The sequence below is a fragment of the Manis javanica genome, chromosome 15 (genome assembly GCF_040802235.1).
Source record: "Manis javanica isolate MJ-LG chromosome 15, MJ_LKY, whole genome shotgun sequence".
In the NCBI taxonomy this organism is placed as follows: domain Eukaryota; kingdom Metazoa; phylum Chordata; class Mammalia; order Pholidota; family Manidae; genus Manis; species Manis javanica.
In genome coordinates this window covers 31827947-31848907 of record NC_133170.1, presented here as the reverse complement: position 1 = coordinate 31848907, position 20961 = coordinate 31827947, and the positions used below count along the sequence as shown (strand labels likewise).

Here is a 20961-nt window from a genome sequence, read left to right as displayed (position 1 = left end):
CAGTATTTGCTGACAGCTGCTCAAGAGGCAGCCAGAATAACCTTGCAGGGCCCAGAGGAAGACCAGCCCAGCCCAGGGCCCACTTCAGGAGAAGTGGGCAGGGGCATCTTCAGGCCAGGCAACCCCCCGAGGGGCTTTTGCATAACCCAGGGGGCCACTCAGGTCCTGTTCTACCCAGACCGAATTTGCCCAGGTCTTCCCAGCTTGTGGAATCACTGGATATGACTTCAGGTAACACACAACAGCAAATGGTCTTTCAGGGACTCATCTTTTACAAAGTATGCATTTACTTAACTTACCCTTATTTTCTCGATGATTGTGTTATCTTATAACACTATGTGGTTTTAAAAGCCATCCCCAGTTTTTTGTACAATGATGCAGGGCACAAATGAAATTTAATCCACACAGTAGGGTTGGAACATTCTAGAAACTCCTCGAGACCCCCCCCCCCCACTTCCCACTGTGCTTGGTTACCTGGCCTCTACCCACCACTGCAAGGGCCCAGGGGGGTGAGCCTCCCCTTTGTCTCTGGGCAGTCTCATTTTACACCAGAGGGAGAAACAGGCTGTAAGCTGAGCTTAGCAACTGAAAACACAGCTACAGAAGAGCCAGACTTTGAACCTAGAAGTACAAGGGAAGAGCAGTCAGGCTCTAGAAAAGAACGCTGGGGTGAGGGAAGCCGGCTGGGAGAGCATTTGCAGGGCAGAGTAGGTGGCCCCAGGGGCAGGCCTTCCCCAGAGGGCGTGGCAGGCTGCAAGTCCCGGGCCACTGCCTGAGCTCCACCCCAGGTCACCGCTCAGGGTTCCTTCACGTTGCCACCCTTGGCTGAGGTTTATGGAATTAGGATAGATGCCTCCAGGACTCTGAGCACCAAGGCCCTGGAATCCCAGCCCTGGGTTAAGCGCCAAGGCTGGTGCCAGGCTGCAGGAGCGGCCGTGTCCTGCCAGGGCTCAGTGCTCTGGATGACTCGCCCAGGTGACCTGAGTGGGTCGTTATGAGAGGCTGGCCATGCAGGGACGCACACCCGGGCCGGAGACAACACCGTTCAGCAGCACCCAGACACTGCCCGACCTCAGCAGATGATCAGTGGCTGCACGGGGAACTGATCTGGCCTCCTGGGAAGGCCTGCAAGTGGGGGACAGGGCTAAGGAAGGGAGTGGGAGTCAGGGCTAGAAAGCCTGTGCTAATGTGAGAGTTCAGATGTCCACCCATCCATTTTTGCTTTTTTCAAAATTTAACTCATTCATTCCACAATTCTGTAGTAGTTATCTATTGCTGCATAACAAATTACCCCCAATGTAATGGCTGCAAACCACCTACTTAATATTTCACTGTCTCTGCGGATAGGAACCTGGGTGTGGCTGGGCTGGGTGGTGCTCTGGGTTCCCCATAGGCTGGAGTCAAGGAGTCAGCCAGGGCTTTGGGCCCATCAAGGCTGCCCTAGAGAAGGATCAGCTGCCAGGTCCACACCCAGGCTGGCTGGGAGGACCCAGCTGCCACGTGGGCCTCTCCATGGGGAGCAGTTCACTTTGTCGGCGTGAGCAAGCCCAGCAGAGCCAGACAGGGCCAGGTCAAAGTGGGAGTCACGGTCTTTTGGAACCTAGTGTCACAAGCGACATCTTGTCACATTCTTTCATCAGAAGCAAGTTTCTAGGCCCAACCTACACTCACGAGGAGGGCTTCCCTGGCATGGCCACCCAGAGGCTGAAAGCACTGGGAACTGTCCCAGAAGTGTCCCGCCCTCCAAACCTGCGCCTCCCGGAACACACCCATGGCCCAGGCCTGGTGCTCCCCACTCCTTTACCCCCAGGCCTCCAAGGGGGGGGGACCCGCAGCAGCATCTGGGGGTGTGATGGCAGTGCAAGTTCTCAGGCCGCACTCTAGACCAAGGGAATCAGAACTCTGGGTGACCGCCCTGAGCCCTCTGTGATCCTGATGTCCGATGCCATCTGAGAGCCGCTGCCTCAGCCCCCATGCCAGCTGCTGCTGCTCTCAGCATACGTCCTGGACGGGGCCCACGTGCCCGTGTCCTTCCTGGGTTTGGGGCCAGAAGACTGTCACTGCTCCACACGCAGATTCTTCCCAAAGCCCTTCCCATCCCTGCTTGTGAGGCCGTCCCACCCACAAACAGCCGAGGGCAGAGGCCCAAGGCAGGGCGCTTGGCAAGCCCGGCGGTGGCATTCATGTGGCTTGGGAGGCCTTGCTTCTAGCTCAGGGCTCGGCCCATGCCCATCATAAAGAGCCGCACGTGGCAGGGCGACTGCCCTCTGAGGGAAAGAGAAGCAGAGAGCCTGGGCCCGGAGAGTGACGGCGGCCCCCGCAGACCTTTTAATGCTCACAGAGGTCTGTCACCCCGGGCCTGGGGCAGTCCTGCTGCTCGCCTGTGGGCAGCATCCACACACAGGAGCCCCAGGGTGGGCCTCAAACGGGCAGCAGGGCCAGAAAACTGATGCCCGGGCCTGGCGGCCTTCCCTGAGGACATGAATCTCCCCCAGGGTGCAGTCCCCTCCTCCCTCCATGGCCTCCACCCAGAAAGCCAGGGCTGGCAAGGCGTCTGGGTCAGGGCAAGCTTCTGCCTGTATGGGGCGTCCCCTGTGCCTGACCTGAGCCTCAGCTCCCATCTCCACAGCTCCTCCTCTCCCTCCCTGCTTCCCTGCACACCCGGCCCAAGCCCTTTGTCTCTCCCTCCCACTCCACAGCAGACTGTCTTCAGGTCACTCCCCAAGCTGCTGTGTTGTGCAGGGGACACCACGGGCCTCCTGCCAGGCACACGCTCCTGCCTCATCCTTCCAGCCCCCACTCCCCACCCCTGCCTCAGCTCACCTGCCTCCAAGCTGCCTGGCTCCAGCAGCTGGGGCCAGGGCAGCACCCCCAACACCGGCCCCCTCTCCTCAGGGACAGCAGCCCCCCACAGGCATGTACCTCAGCCCACAGCCCAGAATGCTCTGGACCTCCACCTTCCTTGCTGCCTGGAGCGGCTGCGGTCCCTGTGCTGCACTGTGTGCCCACGCTCGGCCGGGGCCCTGGCCTGATGCAGGCATTCAGGGTGGAGTGTCTGGACTTTGGCCTTGCAGAGCCAGGCACTCAGTTTGCCTATTTGAGGTACTGATTCACTCTGACAAAGTTCACTCAACTATCAGCTAGAATTGTGTTTTGCTGTCAGGAATAGAGTCTCCACTGCAGGGGTTTAAGCCAATTACAGGCTTATTCTCTCCCATACAAGAAGGGACAAAGGCAGCCCAGGCCTGGCACAGTGCCCATGAGTCCCAGCCTTAACTTGCAGCATGGCTGTACGGGCTCCTGACCCCCTGTCCACTTTCTGGACGAAGGGGAGGCACAGCCAACAGAGAGGCACCCTCCTGCGGAGTTATCACCCTTACACAGACCCCCAACATCCCACCCAGGAGCTGCTCCCCCCTCGGCGCCCAGTGCCAGCCATTGCGGCGCCCAGGGTGCAGTGTTTCAGCCGAGCATGCCTGCCACAATCACTAGGAATGCCTCACTGCGGAGGGCGGGAGTCTCTGCCCGAGGGACAGATCAGAAATCGCGTCCTGTCAGGTGCGGGGCACATTTTGTCCAGTGCTGGAGTTTGTCTTAACTCTCAGGGGCTCCCTTCTCAGAATCAAGTGTCTGAACAACAGCCCGGAACTGGGAAGAGGAGGGGTGGGCCTGGAGGCAGTGGGCCAGCCTCACCCTGGAGACCATGCTCACCCCACACTTGCCCAGGAAGCGGAGTCCTCAGAGGGCTGCTCCCCTGCCCGCCACGCACACACACAAATAAAGTCTGAATAATAATGGTGGGCTCTCACTGTCTGCTCAGGCAGGAATTCTGCACACAGTACCAGGGCGCAGAGAGCCTCCCTGGCTGCAAGGGGCACCAGGCTTCCTGCTGGAAGTACAGGTGACACCTGGAAGGGGCAGGATGGGTGCCCCCCTCCTGCTTGCTGCCTCTGCCCCACCCTCTGTCCCCACAAAAGCCTCTCTTCCTGGGTGGAACAGAGGGCACACCAGAGGCAGCCATGCCATGCAAGTCCCGGGCAGGGTCCCCAGAGCTCCTCTCCCATGGGCCTTGGGCCTTGGCCTGCCCGTTTCTGAGTCCAGATGGAAGAGGAATTATTCTGACTGGACAGGTGGGAAAAGAGGCTTCTTGGAGGAACATGGGAAGGGAAGGCCCTTGGAGGGAGGCCCGAGGAGGGGCAAGAAACAGAGCCAGGGCCCTAAGGCCTCCTTGTCGTATCAGCCGCCGCACTCGGCTCCACCGGGCCAGTGCTTGCACGTGTCACCCCAATCCTTGCAACAACTTGCCCATGTCACATGGCAGGCAGCGACCAGCTGCCAGGGTCTGGACCATAGCCATGCCTATGTCCAAGCCCATTCCACTCTGCCAGGTTGAGAAAGCAAAGCAAGGCCGGGCAGGTGGGGTCGGGGGGCAGTAAGGCTGGGTGCCAGCCGGCCAGGGCAGAACAGGCGTGAGTGAGCTGGCAAGGGGTCTTTCCTGGCTGCGAGGCCCCGCCCAGCATGTGGGCATGGGTGCTCCCAGTGCTGGGTGATGGGATAATGAAGGAGGGATGGACCAGGGAGGACGGGTCCTGTTTTATTCTCCAGGAACAAAGAAGAGAGGGCCCAAATCCCAGCTGTGTTTGAGAGGCACCCTGGGGCAATGGTGGCGGGGGGCTTGGGGGGAGTGTTGGGGGGCCGCTGCTGAGGCATCAAGGGTCTAGTCCATGAAGTCAGATGGTGGGTGACAAGTCCCCAGAAAACCTGGATTAATTGGAAAAGGGAAGTCCAAGGAGCTCCGGAGAGCTCAAAGCTACGTGACTGGGTGATGAGGAGGCCAGCGGCAGAGAGTGCACCGCTCTCCAGCCTTGTCTGACCATGACCCACGTAAATACCCAGCTGACCCCGCCCGCATACGTGTGCATGCACACACACGCACACACACACACACCCCATATCCAGCAAATCAGGTTTCAGAAAACCTTGTTCACACTTACTGCAACCAATTCACACTGATTGTTCAAAGGAATTCTGTATCTATTTTTTTTAAGTCTCCTTGTAGCCCCTACATTGATTTCAGAGCCAAGGAATGGATTACAATTCAGAGTTTACAAAGCACTGGGATAGAATGTGGCAGGGGAGCAGGTGAAGGGAGGCGTGTGGGCGGGATGGAGTCAGTATGCTTATGTCGGGCATCTGTAGCCAAGCCCCAACTGGAGCCATGTCTGGAGCTCAGGATCACGGCGGCCCGCCAGCCCGTCTCAGCCTGTGCTTCTCTCCCTTGCTCTGCTGCCCTCACAGGTGGGAAGATTTCTGGGGGAGGCGGATGGTGCTCTCCTGACCCAGCTGCTCGGCATGGGGGTGTTCAGCCAGTAAGTGGGGCACGCTTCTCCCTGTCTCCCACACACAACAGGCAGGAGGCGAAGCCAAATGGTCCACACAGATCTCGAGATCCAACCTTGAATCCCATTGCAAAAGCCTTTCTGCGGCCAGAGGCTGGACGTGAGGTGGGGAGGGGCAAAGGTCACCTGGGCCCTTGGAGGGAAACCGAGTTGCTGTCCATTCTCTTGTGCTGCCTTCTGACCCTGTTGTGACTCACACACCCTTGTGAACCCAGGGAAATGTAAACCCTGCAACAAGCTTCCCTGGGTAGGAGCAGAGGACAGGGGCGGGGGACGGCATGGACTCCCCATATCCTGTTTCTGATTTCCAGAGTGACCATGTACGATTACCAGGCCATGTGCAAACCCCTGAATCACCATCACAGTGCCGCCTGGCCGCTGGTCAACGTAAGTGCCACCCCCCAGAGCTCCAGACCTCTCCTGCAAGGCAGCCCTTTAAAGGAGGTCCCCATGGCCCTGTTCTGGCCCCAGGGCCCCCCTCGTGACTCTGACCAGCACACCCTCCACAGCTTCCTGCCTGGCTCCCTGCCCTCTGCCCACTCCGTTGGCTTGTCGGCCTCATCTTTGGGGTGGCTCGCAGAATATCAGGACCACTGGCAAAGAAAGTAGACTACAGCCCTGTCCTGCTTTGTTCCTGACCTCCCCTCCTAGTGGTCCCACAAGACATCAGGGATCTGAGAGTGTGCCCAAGGGGGACAGCAGGATAGGGCCTGCCTGGCTGTCCTGATGACAAAGTCTAACCCTGAGCCTCCTGCCCTACCATGGGAATCTCCAGATAACCACTCCACAATGCGTCCTCCACTGGGAGGGGTGGGGTGGCAGCAGGGTGCCCTGGGGTGGTAGGCTCTGGGGGAGCACCCTTGGCTGGTCCTGGGGCTGACGGTGTGTCCCCTCTACTTCCCAGCCAATCTCTGCCCTCCTGACTACTGCCAGGTGGCTGGCGAACGAGCTCCTGCTGTGAGTGGGGCCTGAGCCTGGGAGTGAGGTGGGGCTGGGCCTCCCTGCAGGAGGCTTATGAGGGCGCCCTTTGGGCAGGAGCTGTGCCCACCAGGAGGGGGAAGCCAGCTTTCTGGGTGCAACTGGCCACGTGGGTGCAGTGCCTCCTGCCGACCTGCTGCTGCTGGGGTGGGGGCCCTCTGCTCCCCTGGGAGCCTCAGGCAGGGAAGCAGCTGTCCTGGAGGAGAGGGCTGGACTGGGGGTCTGGCGCTTCGGCCCACTCCAGGCCCAGCTGGGGAGAGCAGGCCCCTGAGCTTCAGGTCTGTGTCCTAGGCTGCTGCTGCAATGGAGTGCCTGGGGCGCTTGGCGTGGGGACAGTGGGACCCAGGGTGAGTAGGCATCACTGCATAACCCGTGTGAATACCGGTGCCAAGTCAGCGGGGCTCACTGGAACCTGTCATCTGGGTGGGTGACAGCACAGGTGGGGGACTCCAGGGAGTTCACTGCTCACGACTCATCCTGTTTGGCCTTCTCTCATCACCTCCCCCCCTCCTGGCTCCCCTTCCCTCTGTGTGACATCATGCCATCTCGGGACACTCCATGTGACATCACCGTGACATCCTGACCTCGTGTGACATCATGCCCTCCCTCACGTCCTGGGCAGCCAAAGCTGTATTCCATCACTGTGAGTAGCATGTGGCGAGGAGCCCGGGCAGGTGGGCCCGGGAGCATGGAGCATCTGTCCCCAGGGCTCTGTCCCAAGACACATCCAAGACAGGCTGCATCCTGGGACACCCTGACTTGCTCCTTAGCAGGTGGGGAGGAGCCCAGGTCTCCTCCTGCACAAGGACAGTCCAACCCCAGGGAGAGAAAGCACTCCAGCCGCCTCTTGGGGTGAGGCCTTTTATGATTCCAGGAGCAGGAGGTGTGGTGTTCATTCAGCAGGAGCGGGCGCCTCCAGCTCAGGTGTCCCTGGGCACCAGGGGGCTCCTGGCTGAGGGGTGGCTGGTGACAGCCTGGTTCAGGCCCCCAGGACACTCTCGGGTGATGCCCCTCCTGTGACCTTGTGTCTGAAGACAGTGTCCCCCAAAGGCCTGACCACAAAGAGACGTGCTCGCTCTCAGCCAGCTGTGACTGGCGCACAGCCCAGAGAGGAGGCCGCCTGATGCTTAAAGGCAAAGGGACTCACTGGCTTCTGCTCCCTCGTGGCTCGGGCCCCCACCACAGGACTGTCTCACTTCAGCAGGTTTTGCCCAACCCCTCCCTATTCACAGAGCCTTTTTCTTAGGGTTCTGGAAGTTCCCCACTGCCTAGGCCGCACCCACCATCCTGTCCTTTTCTCAGACTTTGGCGTCCTCATGAAAAAGCCGCCTCCTCTGCTGTCCCCCTCCCCCACAGCTCCCAGCCTGGCCTGCCGGACACTCCTCTGACCCTTGGCTCCATGGCCAGCTCCCTGCCAGGCCTCTGGACTCCTTTTGGAGATCCCACCCCTGGGTTTCCCCAGCAGGCTCTGGGAAGTTCACACGCACTTGGTGTTTGCGACGGAAACCAGGAACCATGTGTCACAATCCATTTGGAAACAGCCCCACCCCCTGCTCAGGAGCACGTGTGGGTCACAGCCCCCTCTCTGTCTTTCTCTCTTGCCCGAGGCTGCATCATGCAAAGCTGAGAACTGTCCCTCGGCCTGGGGTGCAGCCAGCACAGATCGCAGGGCAGGGCAGCTGCTCCCCTCCCTGCCCAGCAGCCCCTATGTCTGCAGGGAAAGCATGCCCTAGCACCTAGACTGAGTGGGGGCCCTGCTGCCCCCTCCCAGCCGCCCCCTCCCAGCCAGTGACCTTGGGGACACCACTTGCCCCTGTCGCTGCTGACAGTGCCACTATCTTTATCACAGTGCTCAGGTGTCAGGGTAGGTGGGCTGGGTCCTGAGCCAGCCCCTGCTGGAAACAAGGCCAGTGCATCCCAGCCTAGAAGGTAAGGACCCAGGCCCTGAGGCTTCTGCAGGCATCAGCCAGGGTGCCCACTCCAGGATCCCGAGGCTCAGAGAGCAGAGCTGCCCAGCGGCTGCCTGCAAAGGTCAGCCTGACATGCTGGCTGGAACCTGATCATGTGCACAGACCCCCCGCAGAAGGCCGTGGTTCTTCCTCTCAGAGTTAGAGGAAGTTAGGACTTCTCTGCCTGCAGACCAGCCTTCCCGCCTGCCTCTAAGACATAGTGGGAAGTTTCTGGTCTGGGATTGGTCCCCCATCAGCCCCTGGGAAAGGGGTCTATAACATGAAAAGAACACTCCCACTCCACAGGTGGGCCCTGGGAGCCGAGGGAAGGCACACAAAGCTCCGCATACCAAGCAAAGAGGGCTTCTGTTCGAACAAAAACATCAGCCAGCCTGTGAGCGGCCCTGCATGGCTTGTGCTCCCCTCAGTGGACAGGAGTTGTGTAGGGAGGCCTTCAGGGCTTTTCTGCTCCTCATGCTGAGCCCCATTCACCCCACCCTGCACCCTCTGAGTGGACCCGGGTGCACAAAGCAGACACCCACTACGGAGCGGAGAGTTTAGGCAGCCTGGGTGCAGAAGCCACCTCTGCACTGCTCTGCTCCCTCACGGCCATGGGACTGGGAGGGCTGACAGGCTTGTCTGCAGCTGGGTGTGCAGAGCACCCTGGCTGGCCTTGAGAAATGCCACTGCCCACAGTGACTGCGAGAGGAGGGGGAAGGGCCACCCTGGGGCTCCCGCTACCCCTGCCCCCCTCCCAGCCCTCGGATCAGTGCTGAACAGAGCCTTCCAGAAGGTGCGCTTGCCTGCCTCCCCCACAGTTCACATTGAAGACACAGGCTTCCAAAGAGGACATGGCTTTTGCCAAGGTCACAGGCCAGTGCAGACACCAAAGGCCCTGATGCCTGGTCGACTGCCCTCTCCACTGTGACTCCAGTCTGTCCCTTCTCCCTTCCATCTCTCCTTGACAAGTCTGGGGAACTTTCTGACCAGGGAGCTATCTGCAAACCACACAGCCCTCCCAGTGCCTCAAGGCCCTTTCCCCATCCATGCCTCTGTGTCCCCACAGCCCACAAGCACAAGAAACAGGAGGTCTTACAGCCCTGTGACACGGAATACCCAGTGTTCGTGCACCAGACGGCCATCCAGGAGGCCAATGGGATCATCGGGTGCGGGGCGTGCCAGAAGTAAGGCTGCTGCAGGCGCGGCACCTCGTCAGCATGGGGAGCTGTGTTTCAGGTGGGGGGAAGGACGGGAGCTCTCAGTAAAAGGCCTCGCTCTGGGGGGCTTTGTTCCCACTTTCTCAGTGAAGGCAATGCAGGCTGAGGTAGCGTATGAAGAGGAGGCCAGGTGGACACAGGGACAGTAGGAGTGAACGGTGCAGTAAACCAGGGAAGATCCTGTGTTGGCAAGTCCACCCCTGCTCAGGCTGCAAAGCCACCTTGGGCAGAAAAAAAATGCCACCACCTCTCTCAGTGACCCTTCGGCATGTCTCACTGAGCCAGCCCACAGCAGCTCCATGTCAGGACCATGCAAGCTCAACTCCAAGAGAGGACCTGGAAGGACAGGGTAGATCTGCGGAAAGAAACATATCAGCTCTGCGGAGAAACGAGAAAGCTTCAGGATGTTCTCAGGAGTGTATGGGCTGCAGAGGGTTCCTAGCATCCTCAGACCTCACTTGGCATCTCTGCTCCTAGGCCTAGAGCCTGTGTGCAGGCCAGCCTAGACCCAGGCCTTCTCCCTTACAGGCCACTGGATGTCACCTGCTCGGCCCAGACCTGGCCCAGGGAGGCAGGAGGCCTAACTGAACGTTCTCTCCTGCTGACTTCATGCCAACCTCCAGGGCCTCCCCACGCAGGAAGCTCTGTCCTGGGCCAGGAGCCAAAGGCCTCCTCTAGAGCGTCCCTTCAGCTGGCCTTATCATTCCTGGGGAGTTCCCCAGGACATCCCTGAGGTCCCCAGACCTCACGAACATTATTTTATGGTATAACGACTCAGACTTGGTGTCCAGCAGCGTCAGGTTCCCATCTCTTACTCGGTGTGATGTTCGGTGAATTTTAACGTCACCACAAGAGGTTTTCTTGGGTCTGTTGTTATTTTGTGCGCTTACCCAAAGGCCTGTGTTGAGGATACGGTGAATGATGTGGTGTAAAGCAAAGATTGGGTTAAAAAACTAGCTCTGCTACTTCCTAGCTGTGTAACCTTGACAGTTACTTAACTGCTTTTGGATGCGTTTTTCAAAACGTGAACACCGCCCTGGTAGGATGCGAAGGTTAAATGCACACGTGCGCGCCCGTGCGGTCACTGGCCGCAGGAAAGCCTGGGGAGGCGCCGCCGCCATCCCGCGGGCCGCCCGGCACCTGCCGCGTGTTCCGGTCCTACCGCATCGCCCCCGAGCCCGGGGGGCGCTCGCCACCTCGTGGCCGTCCTGAGCCCGGCACCCTCCGCGCTCGGCCTCCCGGCCACAGTCGCGGAAGCAAGGACACACACGCACCCTATTGGCTCAGGACAGTCTTGATGTAGGCCTGTTGACCCTGCATATATTAGTAACACGTCCTTTCACTCTCAAAAGTGCCCCAGTCTGGACTTCCTCACCTTCTCCAATCGGCCGGTAAAGTGCGGTGCAGCTAGCTGCCAAGGCCTGCGAGTGCACAAACCCTCAGGAGGCTGTCGCAGGGCTGTTGCGGCAGCTGCCCGCCTACCTGCCTCGGCCATCCCTTCGTTCCCCTCTCTGCACCAGGCCCGCAGGAAGGGCTTTTCCCGGAAGCCCACATCCAGCCTGCCCTGGGGGAGCTCCAAGACCCCCGCTCTCTCTTTTATGCAGGATGTTTGTGATGCAGCAGATTCCCCATAGTAACCTTCTCCTCCTGGTGACAGACTCCACCTGTGACTGCAGCGTCTTCCCGCAAGTCCTGCAGGAGGCCATCCAGATCAAGTATATCCTTGCAGTGCCCCAGGGTGCGCCCTCGACCCCAGCTTCCCGCCCTCCCCCACAGGGCATCCTGTCTGTTCAACTCCCTGGCCCGGGAAGCCACCTGCAAGGCAGCTGGGCCCACCAGGGTTCAGTTCTTCCAGAACTTGGCCTCCTGTGTCTCCAGAATCAGCTCCTGCCATAAGGTGTTTGCCTTAACAGTGAATTCTGCACATAATGCCTCAGTCAAGTGTGACAGGATGCGCTCCCAGAAGGTCCGCAGGCGTCCTGATTCCTGCCACGCATTCCATCCAGAGGTGAGGCCTCTGGGGTACAGGATGGGCTTGTAGCCACACTTCCCCGGGTTTGGGGTCCCAGCAAATGGAAATCTGGCCTCCCCATATTGTCCTCACTGCCACTCACTTACCTCCGAACAACCAAAGGATCGAATGAGCAAATAGGAAGAAAATACCGTGTGTGTCATGCTAACAGTGATCAGCATGTACTGAGTACCCACTTACAGAGGTGTGTCATGCATCGCATCATCTTGGCTGGTTATGGCTGCCGCAAATAATCCGCATCAAAGACGCTCCCAGAGTCGATGGCTTCCCTGCAGTCCTTCTAGGAGGGTGACCCCAGAGCCACTGCCAGACTGGGGATAAGCAGACAAGGCTTGAACCCAGCTGTTGCTGAGTAGGCAGCCTCTACTTTCCCCTAAAAGGCGGGGCATCTATGAAAGGTGGTAGCACTTCCTCCGCTTTCTGGAACTTGCCCGTTGGATTTTGGCCCCTGTTGGTCCCAGAGACCAACTCCCCACTCATCACCTGCTGTGGCTGAGATGGGCACCTTGGGTTGAATGTCAACCCTGTCTCTGCTCTGGCTTCACAGGAGAATGCCCAGGACTGCGGGGGCACCGCGCACACCTCCGCCTCACTCCTCCAGCTCCTGCTGCCGCTCTGTGCCTGGGCGCCCTGGGCCTAGTCTGGACAGGCACCCTCCCATCCTTCCTATCCAGCATGAGTTCAACTTGGACCAAAAGAATTTAGTTCCATCTTTTCTCCAGAAGTCCAGACCCAGACAAAGAATGGGTCCACTATTTCTAATGAACATGTTTGGTCTTCTGTAGAATCCAAGGGCTTAAAGGTGCTGAGAAGGAGGAGCAGAATGACACCAACAGCAGAAATGAGATGAAGGCAAGAACTTGCCCATACCCAAAGCATGGCTTCCTTAAAGGGTGCTGTATGGTGGGGGCCATTTCAATTTCCTAGCTGCTGCCCAGAAAAGTTGTGTGTGAGAGAGATTTAAAGTAAGCAGGAGAGAAGGTGGGAAGTGAATAGTAATGGGAAAGACCCAGAATAAGAACATATATTAAATCCTTTTACATTAACATGGCTGCATGTGATGCCTGAAAATTGTAATTTAAAAACTTGAATCGTCTTTGCACAGCCCTAACTTAAAGGAACTTTTTGCATCTCTGTGAAAAAGCTGATAGGGTGGGACACAGCTGCTGCCCTGGAAGGTGATGTGGGTTGAGGGGAGGCGGCAGCAACAGCTGCGGCTGGGCAGGGCAGGGCCAGGACAGGAGCAGCCCTTACCATGGCCTGGTGAGGGACCTCCTGTGCTAGCACCAGGCACCCAGGAGGTCCGGGGCCCATGCAGGCTTGTTCTGACTGCTCATCTACCAGAGACCACCTGACTCTGTCCCTGGAGCTGGAGCTTCAGCAACATTCCAGTGTGCAAAGCTGAGTCTACCAGGGAGCCTTATCTGGGAACCTGCTTTCCGCATACACATGTCTGCCAGGGTCTGGAGGCCCTGAAGCTTCCTCCTCCCTTTCCTCAGACCTGGCTCCTGGGAGATAGCAGTGCCCACTGTGAGAACAATGTCAAATGCAGAACTGTATAGAAATCCTGGGGTGGCCTCAGACCGTAAGTTTCACCTACCTCCAAAAAGGAGGTCCAGCCGTCCCATGACAGGCACTGGCCCATGTGCAGGGCCGCAGGGGACGCTTCTTCCCAGCCCTCCACACTTTGAAGTTCAAGTTTTCCACCTGCAAATGGCCCCACAGTCCTCCGGAGTAGGCCAGCTCTGTGAAGGCATTCATTATGGGATGTGTAATGTACCTTACATTACAGATTATACACTTATTTTAACACCTTTGGAGTCCCACAACAGTCCTATGAGGCAGGCATTAGCAGCCCCTCAAAAGAGAGGGACTAACTCAGTCCCCTCCTTCAGCCCTCGTAAGCGGCAGAATAATGCCAGGAATAGCTACGGTTTAATAGCACAGGTAAGTAATGGGTATGAACTCACTCAATCGTCACAATGGCCCTCAAGTAGGTACCATTAGTAGCGCTGTATTACAGACCAGGAAACTGAAGCAGAGAGTTGAGTGAAAATTGGCTGCAAATTATTGGAAAAGTTATGTGAGGTTTGAATGTGATATGGCCTGGCACACGGTAAGCACTAGTCACCTATCGACCATGTGCCTTCTCTCATGGAGGAGGCAACAAAGGCATTAGTTTGGATGACAGCAACCGCAGGCGGACGTCAGGGGTGTCCAGCTGGCACAGGCGGTGAGAGGTGGCAGGACGCCCCTCCTCCAGCCCCCCAGGCAGACATAGCCAAAAGCAGCCCCACATGGTGTCATGAAGGGCTGGCAAGCACAGGCATGGCCTCAGGAGCACTTTCTAGCCCTTGGCCCAGCCCCTCCCTCCCAGGCCCATGGCCACCCACCTGGGGCACTAATATTCTTGCCTCTGACAGCATCTGACCTCAACTACCTGCTCCTAGACACCTGCTGCCCTCTCTTCCAGGACAGCAATCCAGTGTCATCTTCTGAAAGGCTCCTCTTCCCCTCCCACCCAGTGCAAGCACCTGCAGGCAAATCTATTAACTGTCTTGGCCATACAATTTAAATACCAAGCTTGGAAGGGCTGGGGCAACCCCTGGCCTTGTTTTGCCTGTTTCACCCCCAGGCCTCCCCATGGCCAGGAGTGGACTGTTAGATCTGGCAATCCCTTCTGAAGCAATGAAGGAAAAGCCACTTCCGACATGTTGACCATGTTCTTTGCCTGGGAGAACAGAATATTCTCCTGAGCTTTGCCTTCAGAGGCCAGAACTATTCTTACGCTTTCTACTTTTAACAGAACCACTAAAGGACAGCAGGTGGCAGCCTGGCTTAAGCTAAAGAACCATCACCTTGATTTCAGAGGAAGACAGTTAAAACCAGTCTTTCAATGAATGAATGACAAGATGCTGAGGGACAGAATCTTGAAATCCCTTTTCTTATAAACATTGTTCACCTTGGATGACTAAGAACCCAAGGCTACTGGCAGGCCCTCTGTCCTCAGGAGGATGTATATACCAGGGATATATTAACTACTGACTCCACATAATTTTGCATACTTTAATTGCTTTCAGGTAAAATGCATCAAGCACTTCGTAACATTAAGTGAAGTTCTGGGTCAAGAGGGCAGGAGAGTGGACATACCTTGAAGTCAGAAGAGTAAATATGGGGCAGGGGGTCACAGACCACAAAGGGGAGGAATGCGAGCAAGAGCTTAGCAGAAATGCCAGCCAATCACTAACACACACTGAGGAGTTTGAGAAATATTGATCTGTAAGAGCCATGGCATCTCAATGAAAAATGCAAAGGATATTTCATAAGGCCTATTTTAACAGGTGAGAAAATGGAGGCTAGGGAAATAAATGACTTCCTGCCTGTCACCTGGCAAGTGGCAGAACTGGGCTCTGAACCTGTTTCTAGGTCAGTGTAGCAGAGATGGTAGGTGGACAGGAGAGGCTTTCATGTTCACGCAGCTGAACCCCCACCCCCCTTCCTTGTTCCCCACCTCATGCCCTTACAAGCAGATGTTACAGGAGACAGACTGACCTTGTTTTCATCAAATAGTTGAGGGCAGGAAAATTTGTACATTAGGACATAAGGAACGGTAGTCAACAGTTCGTGCCCAGAAGGAAGGAAAATACAGAATGTGCTTTAACTGAAGCAAAATATTCTGGAGACAAGGGTATTATTTCTGGGATAATTTTAAAGCAACATTGCCTGGGGCTTCTCTATGCCACTTAGCCCTAGAAATAGTTCTATAAAGTTCAAACTTGTCCTTATTTATTCCCTTTACAGTATCCAGACATCACCCCAGAAAGGAAGCTCATGGATAGCTTTTAGCAAAAGGCTAGGAAAAAAACAAGTGAGTTATTTGTAGGCTTCAGCTTAGTATTCATCAAGAGCAGAATGTGACTCTGTGTTCTATGCCAGGATAATGTATGGAGAAACCCTTAAGTTGCATCTATACTTAAAAATGATAATTCAGAATGGATGTATTATCCAAATACTAGAAAATCCCCTGCAAAACTAAATTTACCTAAAGCAAAAGAGTTTGAGATTCCTCCCTTTTCTTAAATTACATAAAAGGGTTAACAAACCACAAAATTCTTAAGTGAATATACATGAGACTATGAAGTCTGAATTTCTCCTGTATGTAAAGAGCGCTGGCACAAGCATCAGGCTTCACCTTTCTAAGCTTCAGCTTCCTTACCCATGAAATGAGAAATAACACTAGTCAGCTCACAGGACAGTGGTTAGGTGCTGAGATATCCAAAGCCCATCATTGCACTGGGCATTATATCTATAGACCAGCAATAAATTAATAACTACCCCTTGCGTTAGCTCTAAACCCTGCCACTCTAAACCCGGTCCCAGTTGTGCTGAAGGCATGAGATTGGCTGGCAAACATGAGGTGTCATAAGCACTCTGGTTCATGCATTCCAACTGGAAGTTTCTGAAAACTCCTTAGCTTCAGTGTCTTTCCAGTAGAAGTGCCAAGAGCTTTACAGAAATTAGCTATGGCAGTAAAAAAAAATACACAACAAAGTTCATACTCCATTTGGCTCTTTTTATTAGAAGTTGAGAAGACAGCAAGTAGGGAAATCCCATGGTGAATGGAACTACCACACAGATGCCTTTCTGGAACCCCAACCTTCTATGATACTCAAAAATGTGCTTTGTGGCTTCAGCAATTTATAAAGAGGAAGGGGAAAAATACTGAAAAAGGCCACTATTTAAAGGTGAGAAGAATGAAGCTGTGGAGGTTCTAACTAGCCTAGGGTATAGGAAGAAAATTAAAAATCTGCAAAGCAAGCAAGCCTCTGATGCTGAGAGTAAGGCATTCAGGCGCCAACCTGGTGAGAGTTCTCAGCAAGCACTGTGGACTCAGTGCAGCGAGGCCGCGGGGAGTGAGCTGTGCACAGACACACGTGTAAATGGGCACACACGTCCCTATGTACACACCCTAAAGAGGGAGATTGTTATGTATGACACATTGCTGATGCTAATTTCATTTTCCCTAAGGGTTTGTGCTATGTTGAACCAGATTCAGCTCCTCCTGAGGGGGCTGGGCTCAGAGACTGCTCCTTTTTGGGGGGTGCTCACAGGCCTGCACCTCATACCCTGTACCCCCTGTAGCCAAAAGTGCATGACCGAAGAGTAAATCCGGCGTCTGATATGTGCTGTTACTTCTGAGGAACTGAGCTTCCTTCCAGGTGTCAACTATCCTGCTGGACTACGTCTCCTCTAAAGGGGTAATACTGACTCTTTCTGTCAGATGCTGCAACAGGCCACCCACTGCATCTTCCCCTGGGTCCGCCTAGCACCCAGGGCAGCGAGTTTATCTAGAACCACAAACCACAATATCCTCTTAAGTTCTTCCCAAGTTCTACAATGGATTCATTCTCCCTGCTTTTGCTGGAGATTGGAAGGGGAGAGAAAGGATAAAAATAACCAAGAAAAACTCTATACCAAATAGACACTTCCCATATTCCCAAACACCCATTAGAGGCTGCCAGCCCCTAGGTTTAGGGCTTCAATGTTAGTTCTAAAACCCACAGGCCCCAGGATGTAACTTAGTCACTTGTGTCTGGATGACAGTAAGCAACCTGAGACCCAAGTTCTATTTCGGTGGTTCACCTGTGAGCCAAGATCAGCAGACCCTTCCCCTGCCACACTCTCTGACACCATTAACGGGCACCTCATGGACACAAGAACTGTCTGTTACTCCCAGCAGCTCTTCATAGAGCGAGCTTTAAGGACTCTACCATGCTTCCTGGCAACAGCACACAGTTTCCTTTTAAAACTTCCCACCATGCTATTCTTAAGAAACAGGGCTCGGGAATGTTGGTAACTCCATGCACCGTACTGGGACCTGCTTTACAAGCGTTCTGCTGGCTTTCCTGTTCAAGGTGAGCTGATGTGTCTGTCAAGGCTTACCGAGACAGTGTTCCAGGTGAACTCCTCTCTTCTAATCCACAGCAGCACCCTCCCAACCTATCTTAAATGAGCTCAGGAGACAGAGACAGGTCAGGATCTCATTTGTGGCAGGGACTATGAGGCCATGGAAAGGTCAATTTTTATTCCCAGGAAGAGGAAGGGTGGTTAGGGCAGTGATTTTAAGAGAAGGACATTTCCAGGGTGTTCCAAAGCTCCACAGCAAGGACATGGAAAAATGTTACGTCCCTTTATCAGTGATTTTAAGAGAAGGACATTTCCAGGGTGTTCCAAAGCTCCACAGCAAGGACATGGAAAAATGTTACGTCCCTTTATCAGATAAAGTTCCCACAAGGCTGAGTAGGATGCCAGTCTTCAGCCCAGTGCCATGCTAACACCTCCAGAGCTCTTCCCACTGTTCCCACTAGACCTCTGCCAGCACAATGGCCTTCTCCAAGCAGGTGGCTCTACCACTGGGAAAGGGTCCCTATTAGCACAGGGAAAAAATCAGTCTCTCAAACGACACCGTAACTAGAGCCTTTAACACATCCTGTTAGCCATTGCATGCTGCCTCCACTGGGAAAACAGCTGGCTTCCCTCTACCTCGGGACTCCCGAAGGCTCTTGGGCAGGAGTGGTCATGTGATCTCTGGGCGGGGGCCTGTCTCTGCCCCGCAGGGCCCAAGGTATGTCAGCCTTCAAAGGCACCTTGGTGCGCCAAGGCATTATACATTCTGGGCTATCACCTAACCCACCTACAGTCACTTCGTGCAAATGGAAACAGTGTGTGGTACTTGCTTGTTTCACTCTATACAAAAGTCCTCCCTCCCCTACCCCTTTGTTTTAAAGTTATATAAATTCTTATTTAAACAGTAAGTTAGAAATCTTACTTAAATTAATTTCTTTGTTCTCTCAAAAGAGTATCTTAAAATCACACTCCTGCCTCTTAATAGGCTATAAATGTTCACCTAATTGTTTGGTGTCATGGTTTCAAGGAGAGAGAAGGGAGAACAGGCCACCAGCTGCACTGTGTCCCCATCATCTAGAAATAAATACGACACAAGTCAGAGGCCCATCTGCCAAGGGTCCCGTAGAGCCTGCAACTGGCAGATCTCAAGAATAAGTCAGGGTCTGGGCCATTTCTCCTCTTCTCCAACTGATGCACTCCACCTTTGAGGTATGATTTATTTTTGTTTTTCTCTTCTCAGTCGTGTACCACGTGGAGCCCCCGGGGCGTCACCAAGCCCACGAGGCTGCCAAAGTTTGGGGCTCCTCTGGTACTGGCATCACTGGCCAGGAGGGGCAGAATGCAGGCGCTGGTTCAGGGTTACAGTCCCTGGCTTCTGGGAGGTGTCACAGTGCTTCCTCTTCACTGCAGCCGCCACCGACCATGAAGCGGAACTCCTGGAGGTTTGAGACACCATGGAAGTGAACAAAAGCGCCAGCGACCACGAAGATGTGAAACAGCTGATGAGAGTGGAACTGCAGGCAAAAAGGAGAACCTGCATTATTCACAGCCTGCTAGTGGTTCTTAAGATCACAAATGCTGATCAGAAGGCAGGGAATGGAGGCAACAGAACTCAATTCGAGGAGTCTACATACAGTGGAACCCCCATTAGGTATATCACATTCTGCTGAAGACCAGCTGTCCCCAACTCTGGATGTGACAACGTGCACACGCAGCACTAGAGTGTCTGGTGAGCTCAGGGGCAAATGATACATGACTCTCTTGCCAACAAACCACAAAGGCTCCAAGGATCCCTGGAGGCCTAGCAGTGGGCTACAGTGAGACACAGGGGTGTTTTCCTCAATGCTGATGGACGTTTTTGTCACGGACTGGTGCACCAGAGCTACAGTCATTTAAATGTTGCTCTGTTAGAAAAACTAAAGGGACTTCCAGGATTGGGTAGAAGGTTAAAACATGTGATGGCTAGAGTTTCCAAGAGCACCAAGGCTCTGGAGTTACACGACCAACATACTACATCAAAAGACTAGTGCCTTCTCAAATCAGAAACTGGCCTACACATATGTGATATTATGTTGAATTCTAGTTTAAATCTCAAAAAGGGGTTACCACCAATTGCTCAGTGCACCAAACATCACTTCAAATATACTGTTCTTTCATTATAGTCTCAAGATGAAAAAGTATAGTGGCAAAACAGTACTTATCAAAGGGAAGACACTGATTTTCAAAGTGTAAACTAGAAGGATCCACAGATCACAGCTGACAGACATGTTTCCTAGGAAATCAAAGAGAATTTGTTCTCACAAAAAAGGGGGATGAAGGTAAAAATTTCAATATCAATGTCAAAATTTTGATGGGGCAATCTCAGAAAAATGAATTAGTCAATGCCAAGCTAAAAGACTGCCTAATATGCATTATCTTCATTTACAGATAGCTAAAATTGAACTCCAAAAACACTAGAGTAACAGCTTAGTCTATAATTATCAACAAACTGAAGAACAGGATTCCAAAGATGACACTTCATATCAAGCACCACTCCATTTCTGTACTCTCGGAAATGTTTCAGGCCATCTTCAGTTAGACAGTTTTCCATCTCCTGGTCCTTCTATTTCCTTGGCCCCTTCTCTTTCCTCTTCTCTTACCATTAACCACAATCTAGTTGTCTCTACCTCCTCTGCCAAGCAAACACACACATACACACTCAGTCTCTCATTACAAAAATCCCTGCATTTGGTCATCAAAAAGGACTTTGGTACAAATCTGGTCCATCATCCTCATGTCATAAATGAGGAAACAGGGACAGACAATGACTAAGTAACTTGTTGGTACAGGGCAGCACGGAGGAGCACAGACTCTGGTATTGGTCTAGCATAATGCAAATCCGGCTCCTGCCACTTTAATAGCCAGGCACACTGGACAAGTTACCTCCTCTCCCTAAGCCTCGTCACCTCATCTGTAAAACACACACATAGTACTAATAGCTGTTACACCATCAGACCACATATTAAGTGAGGTGACTCATGTGAGGGGCCACCAGAACTGTGCTGGGCACAAGCAAGAGCTCAATATGTGTTAGTTATATTCACGCTTACCATCTAAGGGACTCAACTGATGAGGGAGAGGCTGAGCCTTAACTTTTGTCAGCTGTTTCACTTCCCAGCCTGCCAATGACCTGCTGACTGATACGTGTGTATGCACACTTACAGCCCCGATCATACTTACCCAGATGTCACACTTGCCAGGGAAGAAGCGTTCGGGGATGCGAGCAGCGTACAGGGCTGCTCCCGTGATATAGAGGCCGGCCATGAGCATCAGCCAGCCAATCTGCCCTATTGTGGCCGCCTTCAGGAACCCCTCCGAGATGACATAGTGCAAGGTAGGAATGATTCCACTCAGGCCGAGGCCCAAAAACACACCTAGGAGTCAAGAACAATAAGGTAAACATGCAGAAGAACAATACTGAAGGGGCCAGCACCTGTCCT

The 20961-nt window shown here is 54.2% G+C and overlaps 2 protein-coding genes across 3 annotated transcripts in view; one reads left to right on the top strand and one right to left on the bottom strand.

The window, feature by feature from the left end:
- CACNA2D4 (calcium voltage-gated channel auxiliary subunit alpha2delta 4) overlaps positions 1–12591 on the top strand; it is a 140779-nt gene extending 128188 nt beyond the window's left edge. The window contains exons 29-37 of the mRNA XM_073222757.1: positions 5299–5369; positions 5711–5786; positions 6304–6356; positions 6669–6724; positions 7000–7020; positions 9393–9510; positions 11148–11260; positions 11469–11551; positions 12123–12591. Coding sequence (XP_073078858.1) covers positions 5299–5369; positions 5711–5786; positions 6304–6356; positions 6669–6724; positions 7000–7020; positions 9393–9510; positions 11148–11260; positions 11469–11551; positions 12123–12215 — 684 coding nt within the window. The 3' untranslated portion in view covers positions 12216–12591. The remainder of the gene's footprint in view (positions 1–5298; positions 5370–5710; positions 5787–6303; positions 6357–6668; positions 6725–6999; positions 7021–9392; positions 9511–11147; positions 11261–11468; positions 11552–12122) is intronic.
- Positions 12592–16134: 3543 nt separating this feature from the next.
- ADIPOR2 (adiponectin receptor 2) overlaps positions 16135–20961 on the bottom strand; it is a 115773-nt gene continuing 110946 nt past the window's right edge. For both annotated transcript variants that reach the window (XM_037014963.2, XM_017658112.3), the window contains exons 7-8: positions 20702–20895; positions 16135–18996 (exon numbers count right to left, since the gene is read on the bottom strand). In XM_037014963.2, coding sequence (XP_036870858.1) covers positions 18868–18996; positions 20702–20895 — 323 coding nt within the window. In that variant the 3' untranslated portion in view covers positions 16135–18867. The remainder of the gene's footprint in view (positions 18997–20701; positions 20896–20961) is intronic.